Source organism: Cyclopterus lumpus, chromosome 13, assembly GCF_009769545.1.
Source record: "Cyclopterus lumpus isolate fCycLum1 chromosome 13, fCycLum1.pri, whole genome shotgun sequence".
Lineage (NCBI taxonomy): Eukaryota > Metazoa > Chordata > Actinopteri > Perciformes > Cyclopteridae > Cyclopterus > Cyclopterus lumpus.
Window position 1 is genome coordinate 12,407,517 of NC_046978.1, and position 21,576 is coordinate 12,429,092.

The 21,576-nt window shown below is 47.2% G+C and overlaps 1 protein-coding gene across 1 annotated transcript in view; it reads right to left on the minus strand.

Moving 5' to 3' along the window:
- LOC117741872 (tyrosine-protein kinase receptor UFO) overlaps nucleotides 1–20,435 on the minus strand; it is a 26,490-nt gene extending 6,055 nt beyond the window's left edge. The window contains exons 1-12 of the mRNA XM_034549114.1: nucleotides 20,285–20,435; nucleotides 16,461–16,671; nucleotides 15,951–16,051; nucleotides 15,653–15,835; nucleotides 11,954–12,034; nucleotides 11,745–11,860; nucleotides 9,485–9,680; nucleotides 4,671–4,810; nucleotides 4,442–4,586; nucleotides 4,225–4,242; nucleotides 3,272–3,401; nucleotides 2,977–3,068 (exon numbers count right to left, since the gene is read on the minus strand). Of these exons, the coding sequence (XP_034405005.1) occupies nucleotides 2,977–3,068; nucleotides 3,272–3,401; nucleotides 4,225–4,242; nucleotides 4,442–4,586; nucleotides 4,671–4,810; nucleotides 9,485–9,680; nucleotides 11,745–11,860; nucleotides 11,954–12,034; nucleotides 15,653–15,835; nucleotides 15,951–16,051; nucleotides 16,461–16,671; nucleotides 20,285–20,435 (1,564 nt within the window). The remainder of the gene's footprint in view (nucleotides 1–2,976; nucleotides 3,069–3,271; nucleotides 3,402–4,224; nucleotides 4,243–4,441; nucleotides 4,587–4,670; nucleotides 4,811–9,484; nucleotides 9,681–11,744; nucleotides 11,861–11,953; nucleotides 12,035–15,652; nucleotides 15,836–15,950; nucleotides 16,052–16,460; nucleotides 16,672–20,284) is intronic.
- Nucleotides 20,436–21,576: the final 1,141 nt, after the last annotated feature.

Below are 21,576 nucleotides of genomic sequence, written 5' to 3' on the forward strand. Positions count from 1 at the left end.
GCCAAGCCAAAAACAAGGTAAACACTGCCAGCTTGACTAACAATGGAAACTATAACTAAAACCACCCTACTACTTGTAAAACTCAGCAAAGTTTATATCTAGTTTTTTTGATAGAATGACGTTTGAAGTGGGCTTAATGTTGCAATATTTGGCTTTGTATTAATGTAATAGAAGATTCAGTATTTTAATGTGAGAGACCTGGAGAAGGCTTTCGACCGGGTCCCTCTGGGGTTTTTGTGGAGGGTGCTGCGGGAGTATTGGGTGCCGGACCCGTTGGCACGGGCCATCCGGTCTCTGTACGCCTGCAGTAGGAGCTGTGTTCGTCTCCTCGGTAGTAAGTCAGACACGTTCCCGGTGGGTGTTGGCCTCCGCCAGGGCTGCCCTTTATCACCGGTCCTGTTCATGACCTTCATGGACAGGATATCTAGGCGCAGCCAGGGGGCGGAGAGGATCCGGTTCGGGAGTCTCGGGATCGCCTCTCTGCTGTTCGCGGATGATGTGGTCCTGTTTGCCTCCTCGGACCGTGACCTCCAGCATTCACTGGGGCGTTTTGCAGCCGAGTGCGAAGCGGCAGGGATGAGAGTTAGCACCTTCAAATCTGAGGCCATGGTGCTCTGCCGGAAACCGGACAATTGCTCCCTCCAGGTGGGGACAAACTGCCTACCCCAAGCGAAGGAGTTCAAGTATCTCGGGGTCTTGTTCACGAGTGAGGGAAAGGTGGAGCGGGAGATCGATAGGCGGATCGGTGCGTCTGCAGCAGTAAAACAGGCGCTGTACCGGTCCGTCTTAGTGAAGAGGGAGCTGAGCCGGAAGGCAAAGCTCTCCATTTACTGGTCGGTCTACGTTCCAACCCTCACCTATGGTCACGAACTCTGGGTCGTGACCGAAAGAACGAGATCTCGGATACAAGCGGCCGAAATGAGCTTCCTCCGTAGGGTGGCCGGGCTCAGCCTTAGAGATAGGGTAAGGAGCTCGGACATCAGGGGGGAGCTTGGAGTCGAGTCGCTGCTCCTTCGTGTCGAAAGGAGTCAGCTGAGGTGGTTCGGGCATCTAGTTAGGATGCCTCCTGGACGCCTCCCATTAGAGGTTTTCCAGGCACGTCCAACTGGTAGGAGGCCCCGGGGAAGACCGAGGACACGCTGGAGAGATTATATCTCCCGGCTGGCCTTGGAACGCCTCGGGATCCCCCAGAATGAGCTGGAAAGTGTTGCGGGTGAGAGGGAAGCCTGGGTCGGCCTGCTGAACCTGCTGCCACAGCGACCCGACCCCGGATAAGCGGCTGATAATGGATGGATGGATGGAGTATTTTAATGCACAAAGTTCTGTTAAATGTCCATTATTATTAATATTATTATTATTATTATTATTATTATTATTATTATTAATAAAAGTCTTACAATTTGAGTCAAAGCTTCAAACTAAAAATGTAGTCAAAATAAAACTAAAAATGTAATTACAACTGGAACTAAAAATACCAACTTGAACTTGAACTATACAAAAATAAAGACTCATTCAAAATCAGTCAAAGGTCAATTGTGCAGAGTGTCTGACTGTCCCCTGAAACCATGTTTCAGGATTGGGACACGTGAGCCTGTGATCCTGCAGGGGACCCGGTTGGGGAGCTGAGGGCAGAGGATTTGAGCTGGTTTTAAAAACATCCCTGGCTCTCTTCAACCAGCCGACTGTCTTTGAGCTCTACATTGGCGAGCAGACGTTCGCTCTGTTTCCACATCTGGGCCGGTGTATGACAAGGCAACGCCATCCCTCGTCCAGCTGCTGCTACACCATCAATCTGCGTGCGTCCAACAACCATGTGCTCAGTCCACAGGCATGTTCCAACAAATGCTGGAGCGACAAGACATTAGCCATGAACCCGGAGGCTCTGTTTTTTTTCCGACTGTGTCCTGAGAATTGGCCCTGAAACACTGGTCAACATCAGCAGCATAAATCCCGCCCAAATCCCTCCAATCTGATCCCTTCCTTTATTCCCAGCGAGCCCCCTTTCCATTCTTTCTGAGTACACATTATCTCCACATCTTTTTTTTTTTTTTTTTGGGCTGGTCTCATTTTACACACTTAATAACTTTGTTTGCCTCTACCCTGGCCTCTTTGTGGGTGCGGCAAGCTGAGACTTGCATATGAGAGTAGAAGAGTTGAATGTGACTGCTGTGTGAAATTCTAGTCCGCACGCCGTGTTCACAGGTACGTATCTCTGTCTGTCATCACCACGACTTTTAGGGGGGGGGGGCTGCTTGCTGGTGTTGGCACACGAACCATTGCGAACCACATGCTTCCACCAGTTCAAGGTCATAGCTCCACCTGGACGAGACCTTTACACCTCCCCCCCCCCCCCCCCCCCCCCCCTCCCCCCCCCCTCCCCCCCCTGACCTCCAGTCAGAGCAGGTCAGGTCCCACCTTGTCTGTTGTTACAGGCTGCTTTAAATCTGAAATCTCATTCACAGCAGGGGCACGTCGATGTTATCTCCATTTCACCTTCCCCGGCCCCCTGACAATAAAATAGAGCCACAGGGCAGAGCTCCACCAATGGATTTACTTCACATCTAATTGTTGTGATTATAAAAAAAGATAAAGCATTGCTTTACAGATCATACGGGTTGTTGTGGAGTATGTCAGCTGACTCGAACACTCCAGGGCTGCTTTCACAGCTGTGGGGAATGAATTAACCCTGCGTTCCGTTACTTTGATCTACCAAGGAAATGCGATTCCTGTCTCGAAACGCGGAGAACAGAACTGTCACTGTGTGCTAAAGAAGATCCTTCCATTGACCTGTCAGATCCGAGCCCAGAGCGGCAGAGATGATGCTGTTCTGCTACCTTGCTTTTTTGTGTATCGCTATCTATCCCGGGGACACGGGCAGGTTTGAGCAGGCTTGTTTCTCGCTGCTTTAGGAACAGTCAGGAGTGATTATAAATCTCCCCGACTGACATGCAGGGAGCCGGGAAGGGGGCAACTCACGTGTCGCTTCCGTGGTCCTTCGGCTGTAGGTGCGGCGAGCGCGGTACCTGACCACCAGCTCTCCGCTCTCCATCATGGGCTCGAACGCCTCCCTGCAAACGTGCATCGTAAAGATCAGGGCAAAACACAAAAACACAAAAAAACAATTGCGTAAAACACAGCTGTCTTCTACTCTGTCCAAAATGCGTCAGCATGCATGCAAAAGTGAGGCAACTGGGTCAGGGAGATTTCTTTGGGTTTGGCACCGCTATCGCGTCCCTCCCTTCCACCCAGGAGGAGCGGCTCATGTACGCACCCAAATCGCGTCTCCTTGCGCCGCAGCTTGGCCACGTAAACACCCATGAGCACAGCTATGGACATGGCGCCGGCGACGGCCATCACCACATACCACCAGTGCCAGGAAAAGGCCGGGGGCGATGACGGACCTGAGGGGAAGGGAGACGGATGAGGGTTCAGTCATGTGGGTCTTTTGGCATGATGGAGCCCCATAAAGTGACAGAAAGCAGGAATTGTGATTGATTAATTTGATCTGCTGAACTGCTTCATGGGGTGCAACAGAGCCAGTGCACAGTTTGAAATGCTCAATTCCCTCTTTTATTCCCTTTCTTTTATTCCACGGTTATCACATGCTTGTGGAAGTGAGGCTTGTAAAGAAAACAGTGTGTGTTTATTACACACATGCGCAGCATTATTGTGAGGGAAACTATGTTCCCTCACTCTGAAAACATGTACTTTGTCTTTGTGCGTTCCCACGTCCCCCAAGCCGCTGCTGTTCTTTCACAACCTCCGCCCACAGTTTTTCAACTTGTCCTCTGAATTCCCCCCCGCCCCTCACCCAACTTCCCCTAGCTCTTTTTTTATCTGCCATTCTTGTTGTTTGAATTGTCTGTCTGGCACTATTAGACTAAGCAAACAGAGATGTTGCACTGTTCCTGCCCGTTATAAATATTTATGATGCGTCTCCCCATTCACACACCCCTCCCCCACACTCCCCTCCCACTTTCCCATCTCTCTCTTTCTCTCTGGGATCCTCTCTTCTCTTTTTCCTCTTCCTTCCCCCTTTTTTTTGTGTGCCTGAGATACACAGGAAGGAACTCTCCGGCTCACGGAGGAACACAGTGACAGATATGCAAAAAAACAAGAACCCGCCATGAGCTCACTTCCACTGTCACTGTGTCCTTATGTGTCACTCTGAGAGGTTACAGCAGAGCTTGGAGGTTTGTATGTGAAAAGCCGGTTATTACTCACCTCTAAATTCCTCCATTTCTGTGGGAGTTAAAGAAAACAAAAACAAACAGAGCCCATGTCAATACGTTTGCACTGGTTTATCTATGCAGAATATATATGAAACATGTTTTGAAATTCTGTTAATGTTAAAGTCAGACTACAACAGACTAAAATAAAATAGGAATTTGTTATTTTTCATATATTTTCATTGGCAGTTTTGACACTTCGTGTCACTCACCGGGTGCAATAAGAGTCAGGGTCTGTGTGGGGGTCCAGGGTCCTTGCCCTGCCCCTGTATAGGCGCACACTCGAATAGACACATTGGAAAGGGGGACGGACAGGTTGATTGACAGCTCGGTGTCCAGGGCGGTGTCCACAGTAAGCTGTCAACAAAAGGAAAGCGGGAGACGATCAACATCTTGTATCTTCAGTAACATGAGTTATAGTTGTGAGCGTCCCAGACTGACCTGATGTGTGGCAGGTGTGCTGTACTCCACCAGGTAGCCCTGGAGTTCTCCATTCAGCCTCCCCGGAGGCCCCTCCCACGTCAACAGCACCTCTGTCCCGTTCAGCGCCGCGCTCACGTTGACCGGTGGGTTCTCTGGCACTGAAACACAAAGCGGCAAAAACACGTCTTGAAGGCCTTTTACTTCTCACCCGGTTTAGTGGATCTTTTTGGGGTTAGCCAGGCGTGTGCTGTTTTGACAGCCTGCAGCCTCGAGGGTGTGGACAACTACAGCAGCTGGAGGCAGAAGATGTCAGAGAATGTGAGGAATTCAGCTTCCTTGGGATGAGAGAGCCAAGCTAAGAGGCGCTTAGCCGAGTTCAGAAGCCGTGGTTGGCCGGCCTCGGGTGGACACACCCGCTGTGTCTCCCTCCTTCTGTCCATCCCTATTTCTGCTTCACTCTCTCTTGGCTTTTTTTACCTCTTGTCTGGCTCTCTGGAGCAGAGAGTGAAGACAAAAAAGCTGCTGGCAGCAGAAACACCCAGAGGAGAGGAAACCTAGCTGAAGAAATGCTCGAAGTAGCAACAGGAATGCGTGTGTGTGTGTGTGTGTCTGTGTGTGTGTGTGTGTGTTTGTGTGTGTGTGTGTGTGTGTGTGTGTGTGTGAGTGTGTCTCTCTGAACGGCACAGAACTTTTGCGCAAGGAGCCGTTTGAGTTGGGGCTCTCTTTGTCTCTGCAGGCTCACAGTCACACAATCTGGCTGGACACACACACAAACACACACACACACACAGTCAGTGTGAGTTTGGGAAACATGGCCCAGCCTATATGATGATGTTATCAGGAAGCGTTTGGCGGATGATTGTTTCCACATGCAGCTCCTGCCAGCGGAAACAAAAACAACCTCCAAGTGTGTCGCCTCCACCTATGATCCGTCATCTCCCTCTCTGCCTTCTTCTCCACCCCTTTGTTCTTGTTCTCCCTTTTTTCCTTCCCTCTTCGTCTCCCTCTCTCCCTCTCTCCCTCTCTCCCTCCCTCCCTGTCTCCCTGTCTCCCATCCAACATGATTCCATCTCCTCCTTTCCAAGTCCTTTCTCCTCCCTCTCTGCTGTAATGTCATAGAGCTAGGAGAGAGAAGTTAACTGTTGAAGTAAAACGGTCAACTTGTAAAGGGGGGAAAAACGTTGCAACAAGAAATTTGGTGAGTTTGAAAAAGGAAAACCCCAAAAACATCCATCCATCCATCCATCCATCCATCCATCCATCCATCCATCCATCCATCCATCCATCCATTTTCAATACCGCTTATCCTCATTAGGGTCGCGGGGGCGCTGGAGCCTATCCCAGCTGACATAGGGCGAAGGCAGGGGACACCCTGGACAGGCCGCCAGTCCATCGAGGGCACATGTAGGGACATACAACCATTCACTCTCACATTCACACCTATGGGCAATTTAGAGATCAATTAACCTGCAGCATGTCTTTGGACTGTGGGAGGAAGCCGGAGAGCCCGGAGAGAACCCACGCTGCCACGGGGAGAACATGCAAACTCCACACAGAAGGACCGCTCCGACCGGGAATCGAACCCGCGGCCCTCTTGCTGTGAGGCGACAGTGCTAGCCACTACACCACCGTGCAGCCCCACCCCAAAAACATTTTTTTTTTTTTTTTTTCAAACTTGCTGGTTATGAAATGCAGAAATGACGGAGAAAAAAACATGTTGCTCCTTTGTCTTCCACATGGAAGCAGCCCAGTGCTTGGCAAGAGGCTGAGAAACAAATCATTTTGCGCCACAATTAGTTCACAGCAGACGTGGTGAACATCTGCCCCCACGGCTTCACGACTACCATGTCAAGCTATCGAAGAAGCAGTCAACATCGCTTCTCTTTGTGCGTCCTCCGCTTGGGTCAACACGTGGATGGAAAAGGGTCAACCCTCAGCCAAAAGCACTGACTCATTACCCTGGGATCTGGAGTCTGTTCTCCAGAAATAAAAACAAACTCAGCGCTACTCGGGAAAACAAGTTTCCTAGATCAGTCAGAAAAGAAATGTCTCGTTTCAACTTTCATGGCAGAACATAACTTTCTTTGGCCAACGTAGTCCTTTGTATGTTTTTTTTTGTTGCTGGCATTAATATTAAACGAGATCACTTCCATCAGGGCGGTGAGTTTGGGTGTCCCGTAACTCTGTGTTAATTTTGGCGTCACTTTAAGGGTACAGACAGATGTGTAGAGGGAATCAGTCCATTATTGCCATAACAAAGTATGTAAAAAGTACACAATAACTTTTGTCATCGTGTCTGTTTCTTGGAACGGTGCATTTCTGGAGCTAGGACGCAAGCGTTTATGTCAAACATAATGCCATAATGCCATAATGCCCCCCCCCCCCCCACACTCCCCTCTCTCTTTATGGTCTCTCATCCTCTGGGGAAAATAGTGAGCTTTGGGAAAATAGCTAAATGAGTGTTTTTTGTGCCCCCTTTCCTTGTTTCCTTGCTCGTCTATCCATTTCTTGCCCACCCCCCTTTATTGTTTTTCCCACAGTGCCTATAGCTGTGTGCTCTGAAAAGGGAAATCAGAGGTCAACTGAGGTTAAAAAGAAGGGGGGAAATGAAAGATGAAAGATGAAGGCGTGAAGATGAAAGATTGGGTTCAGAAAAAAAAATACTTGTTTGATGGAGGAAAATAAATTCCACAGAGAGGATTTGAGGTTGGAAAAGACCACTGCAACAAAACGAGAGCACGCTAGCAATGTCTACTCGAGGGAAATGGAGGATGGGTATGAGAAGAACCAAAAACAGAGCTGGCAGGAGAAGAGTCTGTAATGGAGTGAACGACATGAGGGTTCAAGGGAGGAGCAGCGAACGGGGACGTCTGTGCCAGAAGGAGACGTGCAAAGAGATCGTGAAGCACATATCTTCACAACTTCTTCATGAGAAACAAATGGAGCAGTAGAACAGTAGAGACTCGTGGGAGTTTAAGCACACCTTTAAACCGAAGAGAGAGATGTGAAATATGTGCCTACCTCTCCCCTTCGTTCTCTCATTCCCTCTGACCTACAGCGCCTCCTGAACCATCTCTGACCACCAGCTGAATCTTATCTTCTGCTTTGTAAAATGTGTCCATCCTCTGACTCAAAAGGACAAGTGCAGAGCTGCCGGAGGTGAAACGTAATGGCCGAAAGGGATGTTACATAAATTGGCGAAACAGAGGATTATTTTCCACTGAAAACAAAACTTTGTTGAATAGAGAACTGAAACCCCGACTGCAGCCATCATATATATCTCATAACCACTTTTTGTCCTTCTCCTTCACAGTAGAAGTGCTACTTCTCTATTTTCCTATTTATTAGAAACGCAATGAGCTAAGTGCTTTCGTATTGTGAGCGGCTTCCACGATGGAAAGCCCCCATCATCCCTCCTGTGGCACGTCTCTCCTCTTAGCGTTTTCCATTCCTATTCATCCTGGGATAGAGACAGCATGAGCTGGCATGGAAAATCCCACCTCAGTTTAAACTCAAACACATTGCATTACAGTTTGGACGGAGCGCTGCGATCCTCACTGAGGCCTTTCAGGATTACTTTAACGTCCAGCCTCTTCCCGCCCCCGCCTGCTGTGTCCAGGTCAACCCTCCACCTCAAGAGTTTACATCTGAAAGCCCGTAGAGGTACAGTGACTGGCGTCTGGTGTTCTTCATACACACAGACTTAAGTTGAAGGGGCACAGGAAGGAACATAATGAGTAACAGTGCACTGTAACCTGACTCTCTGACTCCTTGTTATGCTGCAGAATCAAGCTGAAAAGCAGTCAACAGAAATAAAGCTGCAAAACAAAAAAATAGAAATAGAAAAAACTTCTTTAAAGAACGTGTTTTTCGTGTCCATGATCATTTAGAGTATCCTTTTACAAATGTTACTGTCTTTCACTCAGCTGTCCAATACTCATGAATGTGTCCCAGACAGGGACCACTGGTGACTGTTTGGAGCTAATGGCAGCTTGAATTAGAGATCATTAGCAACACATTAGCTAAAGTCATTAACTACTGCCTGATCGGATATTTTTCAACCTTTTTGACCGATGGGGACAACATTGTTTAAATTGGTCCAGTATCGAACGCTGTAGTTGACAGCTGCTAAACGGACTGCAAGTTAATCTCCCCGTCGTCAATGTACATCCACTAAAAGTGCTTGTCAATTAAGTTTTTAAAAAAAGGATCCAGTTTGAAAAGTTGGACGTTCATTGACGGTGAGCGCCGTATGCAATATGGACCAATTGAAAAAATAGTCTTCACCTTTAGTCACTTTAGACCAAAAAGAAATGGAAAATAGAGTCCACGTTAAAAAATACAGAAGTTACCCTCTAATTTAGCCTGCACATTGATGGTATCTGTCTTATGTAAAATACACTAACACAACTTTGAAATGTTCAAATGCTGCATCAGTTACAATTTGCTGATGAACACCAAAGACTAAAACATACTTTTGTGGCATTTTTAGCAGAAATAAATACAGTTTAATTATCATGGTACATCCATTTTATTTAGGATACACAAAGGACTGCATACGTAAAACTTTACTTAATACTTAATACTTAATAAATGATCCGCGGCACAGACCAAAGCACCCTTAAAAGCGGCTCACTGGGGCCCGCTAGCTGCGGCGTAGCATGTTTCTTGCACTGGTTACAGTATACAGCAGGAGTGGGAGGAGACTAGGACTCAATCAGTAGCCAGATAGCACAGCCTTGACCTGGACTCACTTCAGAGGCAGTGACCCGACACACACACACACTTCCAGGGTGAAAACAAACATCTCCTCAGTCAGCCGGAGGCCTCACCTCCTTCTTTGGTGCGTAGCTCCACCCAGGGCGACCAGTCAGACGGGCCCTGGCTGCTGTGGCAGGCCACCCTGACAGCGTAGAGGCTGTGGGGCTCCAGCTCCCCGATGAAGTGCGTGGCTGGTGGGACGTTCACATTCTGGTTGTGGATCATCTTATCTGGGCCTGCCGTGGAGGACTCCACCGAATGTTTGGCCTAGAACATTTAGATAGTAAACATACTTATTTGTTACATTGATTATTCATTTTTATTTACCACTTTGACAGCCGAATACAAAATGTGCTGCTACATATCATGTACTTGGGCAACGTTTACAGTGGATTTCAGATTGTGTGGCCAGATTATGATTGTGATCTGTTTCATTGGTTTTCAGTGCCAACAGATCTAAAGCCAATAGGAAATGGCAAATACAGCAGATAACTTGCTTTCTAAGCAGAGCAACATCATTTTTGTGATGCATTCAAATTTCAAAAAGGTACGTCCTCATTAGCAATAAAACAATGGTCACATTAATGCGTAAAATAAATGATTCAAATGATGTGCGCATGTTAGAAGTCAAAATTTGACAATATTTAACTAAATGTGTAGATTGGAGTTGGTCCTCAAGAGTAACTTTCTTTGAAAAAAATAATATGTCACAGCTTTTAAAGGAGACATATCATGGACATTTTCAGGTTCACACTTGTATTTGGGATTTCTACTAGAACATGTCACGCTTTAATGCTCAGAAAACACAGACGGGTTGTCTTATTTACAGTTTGTAGGTTGGTACGGCACTCCAAATGTATGTTGATAAGCCTGGAAAAAGGTAGCTCTTCCAAATATGTCCCAGAAATTCTGGGTTTATTGAAAAGAGAAACTTTGAATCCCTGTTTGTGTAATCAAAATGATGTATTTAAAGAGTCCCTGTGCTTAATGGTGGTGTGGGATGGTCACCAAGTGTTAATTGCCAGAAATGGTGTAAAAGCTGCTCTGCTGCCGTGTGAGTGTGAGCCAGGCTCAGTGAGGTGCACTGAAAGCAGAACCCATCGGCTAAGAAGCCCAGGAGGAAACCTGCTGTGTCTGCAAACTCTTTGTGGTAAACACATTTAAAGAGGAACACATTTCAAGGGGGAAGAAACTAAATATCCTAGATTGCAGAAATCTTAAAAGAAACACATTAAAGTTGCCGGTCTGGAGCAATAGTGTGTCTTCTGCAGGCTACTGGCTGCACTTCACAAGGTGGGCTTTACAGTAAGAGCTCGGGGCAGGTAAATAATAGCCACACAAACAGATTAGGGGTGTGTGTGTGTGTGTGTGTGCGCGTGCATGTGTGTGTGTGTGTGGCAGCTGGGTGGGAGACTTTCTCCTCATGGCGTGAGTTAGGTGGTGTGACGTCCCGAGGAATATGAAGTCGTATGAATGAGGACTGTGAGAAATGTGTGTACGAGAGAGCGAGTCATTCCCGACTCGATGAATCACCGCCCCGCCTGCAAACCAGTGTGTTTAATCTAACCGTGCGGCTCAGCTCTGAGTCACACTTGAGCCTGCATTCCCCTCGCATGGCTCAGACCCACAATACCTGCTGTCACTGCACTTCCCCTGTTTCCTTCTTTCTTTCCTTCCTATTGTCTGTTGTGTGTGCCTCCTTTGTGCAGCGCAGGAACATCTCTCTGCTCTGTAGCTTTTTTCTTTCCACGTTTTCTCTTCGGAACCACAATGAACAGTTAAATTCAGATTTTTTTTTCCCCCCGTTTCTTCCGAAGCCGGCCCCTCGCCTTGTTCCCCAGTGCGGGTGAGGAGGAGGGGTGGGGGGAAACAGACGAGAGGTACGAGGGGCAGATTTATTAGAACCAGACGTTTATGGGTGTTGCTCCTGCACTGCTCCCTTCTCCAGGAGAAAATGTCCCCCCCCCCCCTCTCTCAGCTACAAGCTGCAGTGGCCGCAGAGCAGGAGAGTGGCAGAGAGACACTGACACATAAACAGAGAGAGAGAGAGAGGGAGTGGTGCTACATAAGGTTAGTCCATGAGGACATTCTCCGAGGGGAAACCTGATCCACTGGTACATGAATAAAACAGGGAGGGGTGGAGGATGAGTTAAGAGAAGAAAAGAGAAGGAAGCTTTTCTTTAAATATAGGGCCTTACAAAAGGTAGAGAGTCCCGCAAATAAAGATGGGAGAGTGATGTGTTTGTTTTTATCATGCAGGCCAGGTCAGTGGGCAGTGACTCGTTCTCTCAGCTAGTTGGGGTGCTCCTCCTCCCCTCGCGTTCATCTCACCTGAACAGTGCAGCGGATTATCGGGTAGTCGCCTCCAAAAGCGGGCTGCCATGCTAAACGGAGACTGGTCGGTGTGATCTCCACGGCTCTCAGGTTCTGAGGCTGGGACGGGAGAACTAAAGAAAGACACGTCGAAAAAAAAAGTATATAAAGATATAACTTCAACAACGTTTAAGCAGGAATGAAGGTGAAGTGCTCGTGACACCTACCAGTGATGGTTCCAGATCCAGAGGTGGCCACTCCTTTGCGGTTATGGGCCTCACAAGAAAAGGTGCTGGTCCGGTTCAAACCTGGGCAGAAGAAAAACAAGACAACATGCGCGGGTGAATCGGGGGACATCCGGGGGGGTTTAAAACCAAGAGTCCTTGCTCAGCATGCTAAATTGCACATAATGTCGGAGTGAGCTGCAGTGTGAAAGCTCAGACTGGAGTGAGAATAATGTGAGGGTGATAGTTTCCATAAAGTCAGGTTCGGTCAGGTCAAGTGTGCGTTTGTGGATGTGAAAGTGCACGTTTGAGAGATTGGCCTGCACAATAAACATATAATCTGGCATTTCGTCAAAATGGGAGCAGTCGCGGTCATTTAAAAGGGAAGAGATCTGTAAAACATGTGGGTCACAGTCACAGCCACAGATACCGGATTTTCTTTTCTTTATTTGTGTCAGAGCATTTGATATATTGTTTGCTGTCCCCTGAGCATTAATGCAAAGTCTTGATCCGTACACGTTTGCATTGTTTCCCAAATAAATATCCAGCTATTTTGTTTTGACACTGACGTAGAAGATAAATATAACTGAAAATAATGTCTACAAGAATGCATAGTGAGCACTGATCTGTCTGGGTTGGATCGGTGCAACACAGATTACATTGTTATTTGTAATATGACGTCTACAAATTCTTCAACCAATTTCTTCAAATCACTTGTCAAATCAGCTTTGCACAAAGTGGAACTTGACTTTTTAGAATAATAAAAAAACTTGAGAATTTCTTTCCCTAAAAAGACTGCATGATTGTGGGTCATTTCTATCTGTGTGCTTCTAAAGAGAGGTGGTTGTGTCGAGGGTCCAGGTGTAAGAAGGCTGAGCTGCTGCCTTGGTGAGGCGGGCCTCGTCTGAAGGGGCCCAAATGCACTGTGACACACACACACACGCATCCGACAGTGAATGAGTCCTCTCACAAAGTGACTCACAGCATGCTCACTCACTCAAACCCTTCCACAACACAACAACAGGCACACACACACACACACTGAAACATGTGACATTCAAGTTTTTACCACTGGTTATCTAACACCCCGACATTGTCAATCAGACTCGCACAGAAGCGAGCTGTGTGTGTCGCTCTGTGCTGACGGCACCATGCCTCCATTGTGCTGGGGCCGGAAAAAGAACAGGGGGTACGATCCTCGCTGGGTGAAGAGGGAGGATTGTGGAGGGGGGGATGACCGCTGGCCATGTGGGAGAATGAAGTGCTCATGGGGCCATCTTGAGATTGCGCCACTGGCCCTTCTGATTCTTTTCCTTCCCCATCAGCAAACCGCAACACAACATCCCCCCCGACCAGCTGAACGTGTCATAATCGGTCAGCAGAAGGAACCGATGAGCTCACGAGCATCACAGTGTTGACCAGCGGTGTTCATGTCAGCTGGGAGCGACAGAGCACCGTCCTGGTGCTTCCTTATCTTGGCTTATCATTGTTTTCTCATGTACTTTATGTACTCCCGCCTATTGGATGCACGCCTGGAACCGATATTGTTTTCATTAATATTATGGATAACAATGTCGACCCGGCGACTTTCTCGCTAAGTTTAGCAGCTTTTGCGATAGCTACCATCATTGGAAAAGAGACGGCAACACTGGGCTGTTGTTTTTTAGGATGGATGTGGTTCCTCCAATGTGACGACCCAAGCTTTGATCGAACCGTCTTTTGGCTAATTTAACAAACGTTTAATTTCAACAAATTAGTTAAAAGCAGTGTAGAAAACACCCATCAAGAATTCAGATCAATTTTGGCTAATTTTGTCTGACCAACAGCAGTTTGCAAATTTCCAAATTAAAAGACAGAACCTCTGATCTGAGATGCTGAAACCAATGAAAGTGTAGGTATTTTTGATGGCCAATAAACATTTTAGCACTTACTTTTAGTTTAATCTTTCAGAGAAGTTGATGAATGTTTCACTGGTATAACAGTACAGAAGTTTTGTATTTATTGTTCCCCAATGACAGGTCAATACAGTGATCCTTAACATGCAGCCCAAACTACTGAATGTTCCCGACTGTTCCAAGTCAGTCACCCTCGACCAAAATGCAAATGATTTGTGCTTCTCTCGGACTTGAAACCAAACATTACTGTACACTTTAAGATGTATTTTACGTGCATGCTTTCTGTCCTCAAGCTGGTGGACAAGGCACACACAGAACACCTGTAGCTACTGGGAGATGTGTTGCCCTGGATTTATTAATGCTCAGAATGCACGTTGAGCCGTTTCTCTTTACGGTTTACAGCATAATACTTATTGGTATTTGTCTTTGGAGCCGTGGTCACTCAGGGCAGCTGCCCATTCCAGAGATGTGAGTGTAGGTTACCGTCAAAACGGGCCCTAAACAGCAGCCAGCCTGATGAGTCAAACCAGATCCTTCAACCGACTGCTGCCTCCTGCTCCTCCCTCCCTCCCTCTGACTCAGCCTGCTCTTCCTGTACGCCGACCACTGGACTAAACACAGGCCAGCTATCTGGCAGGCAGCTGTGGTTTGCATCCAAGCTTCTGTCTTTTATCTTCTTCTGCCCATCTATTCATCTCCCTCCAGTCGGGCCCTCTTGCGCCCGCTGCTCTGCCTTTCCCCGACAACCACGGGACCACAAGGCACGTCCCCCAAATGGATCAGTTGGCCCTGTGCCAGCCGGCCCTCTCTGTGGGGACGGTGGTTATTTTGGTGGTTTTGTTTAAACCACCGAGGGGGATTTGAAAGCCTTTGAACCTATAGAGCAGGGGTGGGCAAACTTTTTGGCTCAGGGGCCACATTGACTTTTAAAATTTGACAGACGGGCCGGGCCAGTATCAGATGGATGGAGAGCAGGGGCGTTTGTAGGATTCCAAGAAAGGGGGGGCTAAGCCCCAAGGGGAGTGTCACCCTGGTGAATGTGGGCCCCTGATATCCATTGTTTCTGACAGTTCATAGATTGGTTCAATCAGAAATAGAGTGATTTTGCTCTGTAGTTTTGCTTCATTCAGTATATGATAACACAAGAGACAGAATTTCAGGGTCATAGTGATATTTTATGCTCATTTGGACACTATCACTGAGATAAAGATGAACTAGTTCAGTGTCAAATATGTCATTCAATGGAAATCAATTCGCAGTGACGCTTCTCCGTTCCCGACTTTCCTGAAGCACGATGACGGCAACAGACCAGCATCGATGTTTCTTAATGCTCATTTATTGCTCAGCTCTTTCAGGCTGTTTGTGTGCCTCTCCTGCAGCAGGAAGCGTGACGGCGCTCTTTAACCTGTCGTGTTCTGCTGCAGGAGCGCGCACACGCAGCCCTGAGGGTACGAAGCGTTACAGTGGTCTTTACTATAATTTATAATTCATAATACTCGGCGGGCCGGATCAAAATGCCCCGCGGGCCGTAGTTTGCCCACCCTTGTAATAGAGAATAATTTCTGTGTCGCTTTTGAGGCAGTACATTATAATCAGTCCAACTACATTGACTCTTTTTTAGAAAAATCTGCTACTTGGGGCCACATGCTGCTGACAGCAACATCTCACTTGACTGCTGTAGTACAGCTGGTAACGACGTCGCGGCCAACGGAAAGGTGGCCCTTGAGGAGTTGATTGAGGCTGCGTGTTTGAATGGCTGTGAATTTGAGCTTTTAGCTTTCAGCTAACAGAGGGCAGCAGACGATACCTGTGAGGTTGATCGTGGAGGGCGACAGAGCCATCGCGTCCTTCAGGGAGTTGAGAGGAGCGCCGTCCTGCAGCCAGATGACTCTGACCGGCTCTGGAGGTCCGTGGGCCACACAGCTCAGGCTCAGGGAGACGTTGGCCACTATCGACATGTGCTGGGGCTCCACGGAGAAATGAGGAAGGCCTGAAAGGGAATGAATTCGCTGAATCAGGGTCTCGACTCAACTTCCAAAATACAACTGTGGTGCTTATTTTTGGAGCTGTCTCTGTGGAGACCAGAGAGCTGCAGATGAACTCACCCTCCAGCTGAAGGCTCCCCTCCTCAGACATGGTCTGGTGGCTTTCGGATAGAACAGCACATCGATAGACGCCCATGTCGGGGAGCTGGACCTTCTCAATACTGTTGCATGTATACAAATGTATGATGTCATAGGTTATATAAAGATCAAGCAATGACGAACCAGACTGATGAAAACTGGATGATGGAGGCAGAAACACGGTCAGAGCCTGATTACTTTCTGTGCACATTTTGCAGTACAATCATTCCAGGATTAAATATAGGATTTTGCTCTGGTTATGCCATTTATGTCAGCATTCATTTTAACCTGCTCCACATCAGCTGGAAGTCAACGTGGTGACGCAATCCAGCAACAGTACGGTGAAAGGATAGAGTGGGGGAACAGGAACTAAATCCAATCGCAGCAGAGACATGAGGCGTGGCCGCCTTCACAGACAAATGAACCTTTATCTTGAACCTCGTGACAAAAGCGACTGGCCTGTGCATGGTAGAGAACAAACCCGCCGCCTACCTGAGCGTGCTCATGATCGTCCAGCTGTTGCCGCCGGTGTGGACTTGAAACTGGTTGGTGTCGGCGTACTGGAGCGGCACAGCATCCCTCAGCCAGAGCACGTCGGGGGGGTCCTCTTCCTCGCCCCCCGTGCCCTTCAGGGTGCAGTGCATTGTGATAGGTTTGCCCAGCGAGGAGATGATGGTTTTGGGGCTCCGCTCGAACTCCAGATCTTAGATTGGGAGAGAGAGAGAGAGAGAGAGAGGAATTAGAGGTCAACCTAAAGGGCAAATAAAGACTTGTTTGCATACAGAGTAGACTATTACAACATGGTCGCATTTTTCACTGCCTAAAAAAACAACTCCTTATTTTTAACAGCCAGCTTTCCTCCTAGTGTCCTACTGTAAAATGCCGACCTCAAACGTTTTAACTCACCACTTGTAATATGCCTCTTATATCCATTCAACTTATTTTGAATTATTTTGTAGTATTTCTTCTTTAAGATATTTATCTCATTGTTTTTCTAGATAATATCTAAGTTCATTTCATTGTTGCTTATCTATTTTAGGATTATTGGGAGGGAGGGGAAGACTGGGGGTGGGGGAAAAAAATATATATTTCATGACAAACCGAGGTCATGCTGGCTCCCATAGAAATGACATTCGTAAGCAAGTACTGAATATCTTTTTCATTTCACTGGCTCAAAAATGTTGAATGTTTGTTTTCTTGTTCATTAAGAAAAATATTTTGTTTTCTTTTTAAACATTGGGTTATTCACAAGGACTCTTGTGAACACATGAAAATCAAATACTTTAAGAAACATTTTGGGACAAAACTATTTCTAGTGACAAAAAACCCAGACAAGCAGCACATCTTGTGACATTCTGAGAAGCTGTAACCATCCCATTGGTTTAATGAACGGCTTAAAGGCTTAATCGATTACCAAAGTTGTTGTTGACTTATCAAATGAACCACTGAAAACCTCAACGTTGATTTATGGTGGACAGCTTTGACTTGATAAGGTGTCCCCCCCCCCCCCCCCCCCCCCCCACACCGCACTGAGTCCGCTCCTCTGGTGCAGAAAGGCTAACCTGAGGAGGACAGAGCTGATACTGGGACAAAGGCTCCTTGTTGGAGGCCGCTCAGTGTCGGAGCACAGAGGGCTCAACACAAACACTGAACGTATTCAGGGCGTCTCTCCAACTGCAAAGATGGGCCCCCGCAGGTTGTCCGCCATGACATCCTTTAAAAAGGTGGTGCTTTTCCTCAACTTTAAGACAACGGATACAAGAGGCATTCATGGTGATGCTGAGGGGCAAAAGTGGGCATGCGGTGTCTAAGACTGTCACAGCCGTGATCTAAAACACAAATTTGGCAAGGACTCATGGGCATGGATCTCTCCTGCAGGAATCTTTCCTCTACGGCATCCAATACAAATGCTGAGCGTCCACAGAGCATGCCAAGGCTCTCCTCCGTGATGAAATAATAGGAGAATGTGCAAACTTGGCCTCTGCGTCTTGATTTTCAGGACGAGAATTAATCGCCCCTTGTTTCGCAGAGCGGGAAGATTTTTCTCAAGCTTGTCAGCCCGCCCCCCTAGTCTGTTTCATGGCCCGACCTTCGGCCTCTGACCCCCCCCCAGAGCCTATCTCACCCAAACACACACATAATTCAGCCGCTGAAGTCAGACATGTAGCGTAAACAGCACACTTTAGTAGCACTCGTTTTACCCGTAAGCAGAAACCGTCCTTGGTTCTGTAAATGTGAATGTAATACACACACACAAACACACACACACACACACACACACACACACACACACAGCGTTCAAAGAAGCTCCTTCTGGGCGATAAATGAAGGGGCCCTGCCGAGTCCCTGCCTCACCGTCTCTCCGCCCCTGTGTGCTTTTTTGGAGTTAAAAGTCATTCCTCCCTTTATTTCTAAGCTTGGCCGAGCACTTTCATGAATCGGCGTGGCCCTGACTTTGTTTTTCTTTTCTTTTTTTTGTCTCAGTGCCATGTTGAACAAAGGCAGCCCTCCTTTCTTTCTCTGTCTCTGAGAGCGGCATTCATATCATAATAAGCCTGTAAAACCTTCTTATGAGAACGCAGAGGTAGACAGTAGAGAAAGCAGGCCCTGGTTCAACTCTGTGTGTGTGTGTGTGTGTGTGTGTGGCCCGTCTCCAGTGATTAATTTGTGCTTCACTACTCCATCTCCTCCCTTTTGTCCCCCAAACTCCTTCAAGGTCCCACACTCTTTTTTTCACAATCTTCCTCCTTCCACACCGTCTCTCTCTCTCTCTCTCTCTTTCTCTCTCTCTCTCTCTCTAGTAGAAAATAGTAAATGTCAGAGGACATGCACATACCAAAAAATACTTTATCTTCCTCTCACAACCTCCTTTTATCTTTCTGGCTTTTTAACGCTATACGTAACTCAGGCCCCTCCATTCACTGCCGGGCCTTTGCCCTTTTCTCATTTCACCTCCCTTTTCATGCCATTCTTCGGATTCATCGCTGCACATTTTTGCCACCTCCCCTCCCAACTTCCCCCCAGCCCCCACTCCCCTCTTACCCCCTATACCCCATCCATCATTCCGATGCTTGAGTCTGAGTCAGATCGGCTCTGACTCACAAACCAAAGCATTAACCCCCACCCCACACCCTCCTCATCCCCTCGCACTCCTGGGCCACAGCCATCCCTGCATCTGAATAGTAAAACAAAGAAAAATCATCGGCCCAAGCTTATAAATCTCGGCGCTGTCTTGTAACGTCTGTCCCTCCTGGTTGTACATCTGCAGATGTGAAGCTCCCGCAGAGACAGCGTGACTGTAATGGTCAAAACACATGAGCCAACAGGTGGAGACCCCGTGTTTTCAAGTTAGGCTGCGGTTGTAGAACAGATCAGGACTTCTGAGGGATGGTTGGTTATAGACCACTACAACGCTGCTACTGAAGATTGTTTTCATTATCGATTTATCTGACAATTATTTTCACGATTAATAGTTTGGTCTATTAAATGTCAGACAACAGGGAAAAATGTCCATCCCAGTTTCTCAAAGTCCAAAGTGACGTCTTTAAATGTCTTGTTTGGTCAGTCCAAACCCTGAATATATTCAGTTTAATATGATATAAAAGAGAGAAAAGCAAATCTCCATGTTTCACACACTGAAAACAGCATTGTCTGCAATTTAAATATTATATCTACACACAATTGACTAAGTGATTAGTCGACCAATCATGTAGACAAGCAGGAGTCCACCGTCTGGTTGAGGAGCTAAACATCCCTCTGTGTTGCTCGGCTACATGCCTGTGAACTGAGTTTCCATGTTGTTATTCTTTCAGTTCCCAGCAGGATTTATTTTAAGCCCTTTCCCTGCCTGGAATGCATCTATCGAAATTCCACAGTATTCTGGAAAGACAAAAACACACCGGATACTGGTGTGTTCCCAGCAATAGTAAATACTTTCTTTTTTTTTTAAGTATGCACCTGATCTAAAACAAACAAACAACACCCCCCTGACCTCTCGAGGAAAACAAACTCTCCTGCATCCCCTCTCACGCGCTGTCACTGAAGCATCCCGTGGAGCTCGAGCCCCCATCGAGCCAATGAAACTAATCTTTTACTCGTCTCTCGGGGCTTTATGAGAGCAATGAATTCCTTCATGTTGGCCAGATGTTGAACTCACGCGCAGCTGTGTGTGCGCTCGCCAGCTCCTCGAAGCCAACGTGTTTAATGAGTTTGGAGCAGAACGCTGACTGAGCTAATTGCTCGTGGTTGTGTTTTCCCCTCTGAAGCTGACGCACAGCTCGTTAGTCGAAAAAGGGCCCTCATGAAAAACCTTTTACCTGTCAGCGTGCCGCCGGCTACTGGCCTGTAAGCGGAGAAGAAGACGACGAGGATCAGGAAGGACCACTTGGACCTGCTCATGGTGTCCCCTCCTCTGAGAATGGGCTCCAGAAGAAGAGCAGTCATCTTGGAATCGTCCCCGGACTCCATCACCGCATCTCTGCAGCTCCGAGAACCCCAACGTTGTGAAAAAAAGGTTTGACTGTGACTCCGGCCGATGGTCCACGGATAAGCCCAAAGAGTAGCCCGGATCGCGTCGTTTTCGGTTCCCCTTTTTCTTTTCGAAGGAAAACAGAATGTAAAAACGGCTCCAAAGTCTTGTCGCTGTTCTCCTTCCTGCTGCTGTTTTTGGTCGGTCCGCTAAACTTGCCCCAGGAAGAAAACAACTAAACCAAAAGGCGCACGGAACTTTGCGGCCGCTGATCAACTTGATCAAATCTATTTGTGGCAAAGCGAGGGAGCGAAACAAGCGTGTTTCCCGCAGTCTGTCGTCCTCAGCGTCTGTCCTGCCCCACCGGTTCCCTCAGACTCCCTCATACATTCCCTCCTGGCTCTTTCTCTCCCCTCTTCAAACAGGATTCAAATTCCTCTACTCAAAGTTCTTTCCACCCTCCTCCTCCTCCTCCTCCTCCTCCTCCTCCTCCTCCTCCTCCTCTTCTCAGGGGATGTGAGAAACCCGCGGCATGCTGATTGTCTCAGAACAATCCCCCCATTCGCTTTTTTAATTACTCACTGGATCCCCTGAAGTTGTAAAATAGTGCCGTTTATCACCCCGAAACCAAGTCTGTGTGTCAGTCTGCGGCAAAGCCGGACATGCGCACTGGCCGAGCGTGGCTCAACAACATCATATTACAGGTAAACAAGACACATTAAAACCTGTCATCGTTGTTCATTTGTTTTACCCACTTGTTTATGATTCATTAGTTATCACATTACACCGATTTATTTTCACCACTCTGTTTATATTTGTGTCTTGACACTAAATACATATTGTTGCATGATTTTACTCTGCTTTTATTAAACTTCACGATCAGGGTCAAACTGTTTGATTGATTTTATTTTGTTTATGGAAAAAATAAAAATATATTAAACGAGTGAAATGAAAAGTCCTTTTGGCTTAATACACTGGCTAATTGACCCCAAACTGAATTTTATCCATTGGCCTATAGGTGACTGACATTTAAAATGTGTCCACCTTTATTTAAAGAAGCATATTCATGTCGTATGTACAATGATGGAGACTTGGTGAAAAATAGAAGAGACCTAAATGCATTTCAGTAACGTAACACTA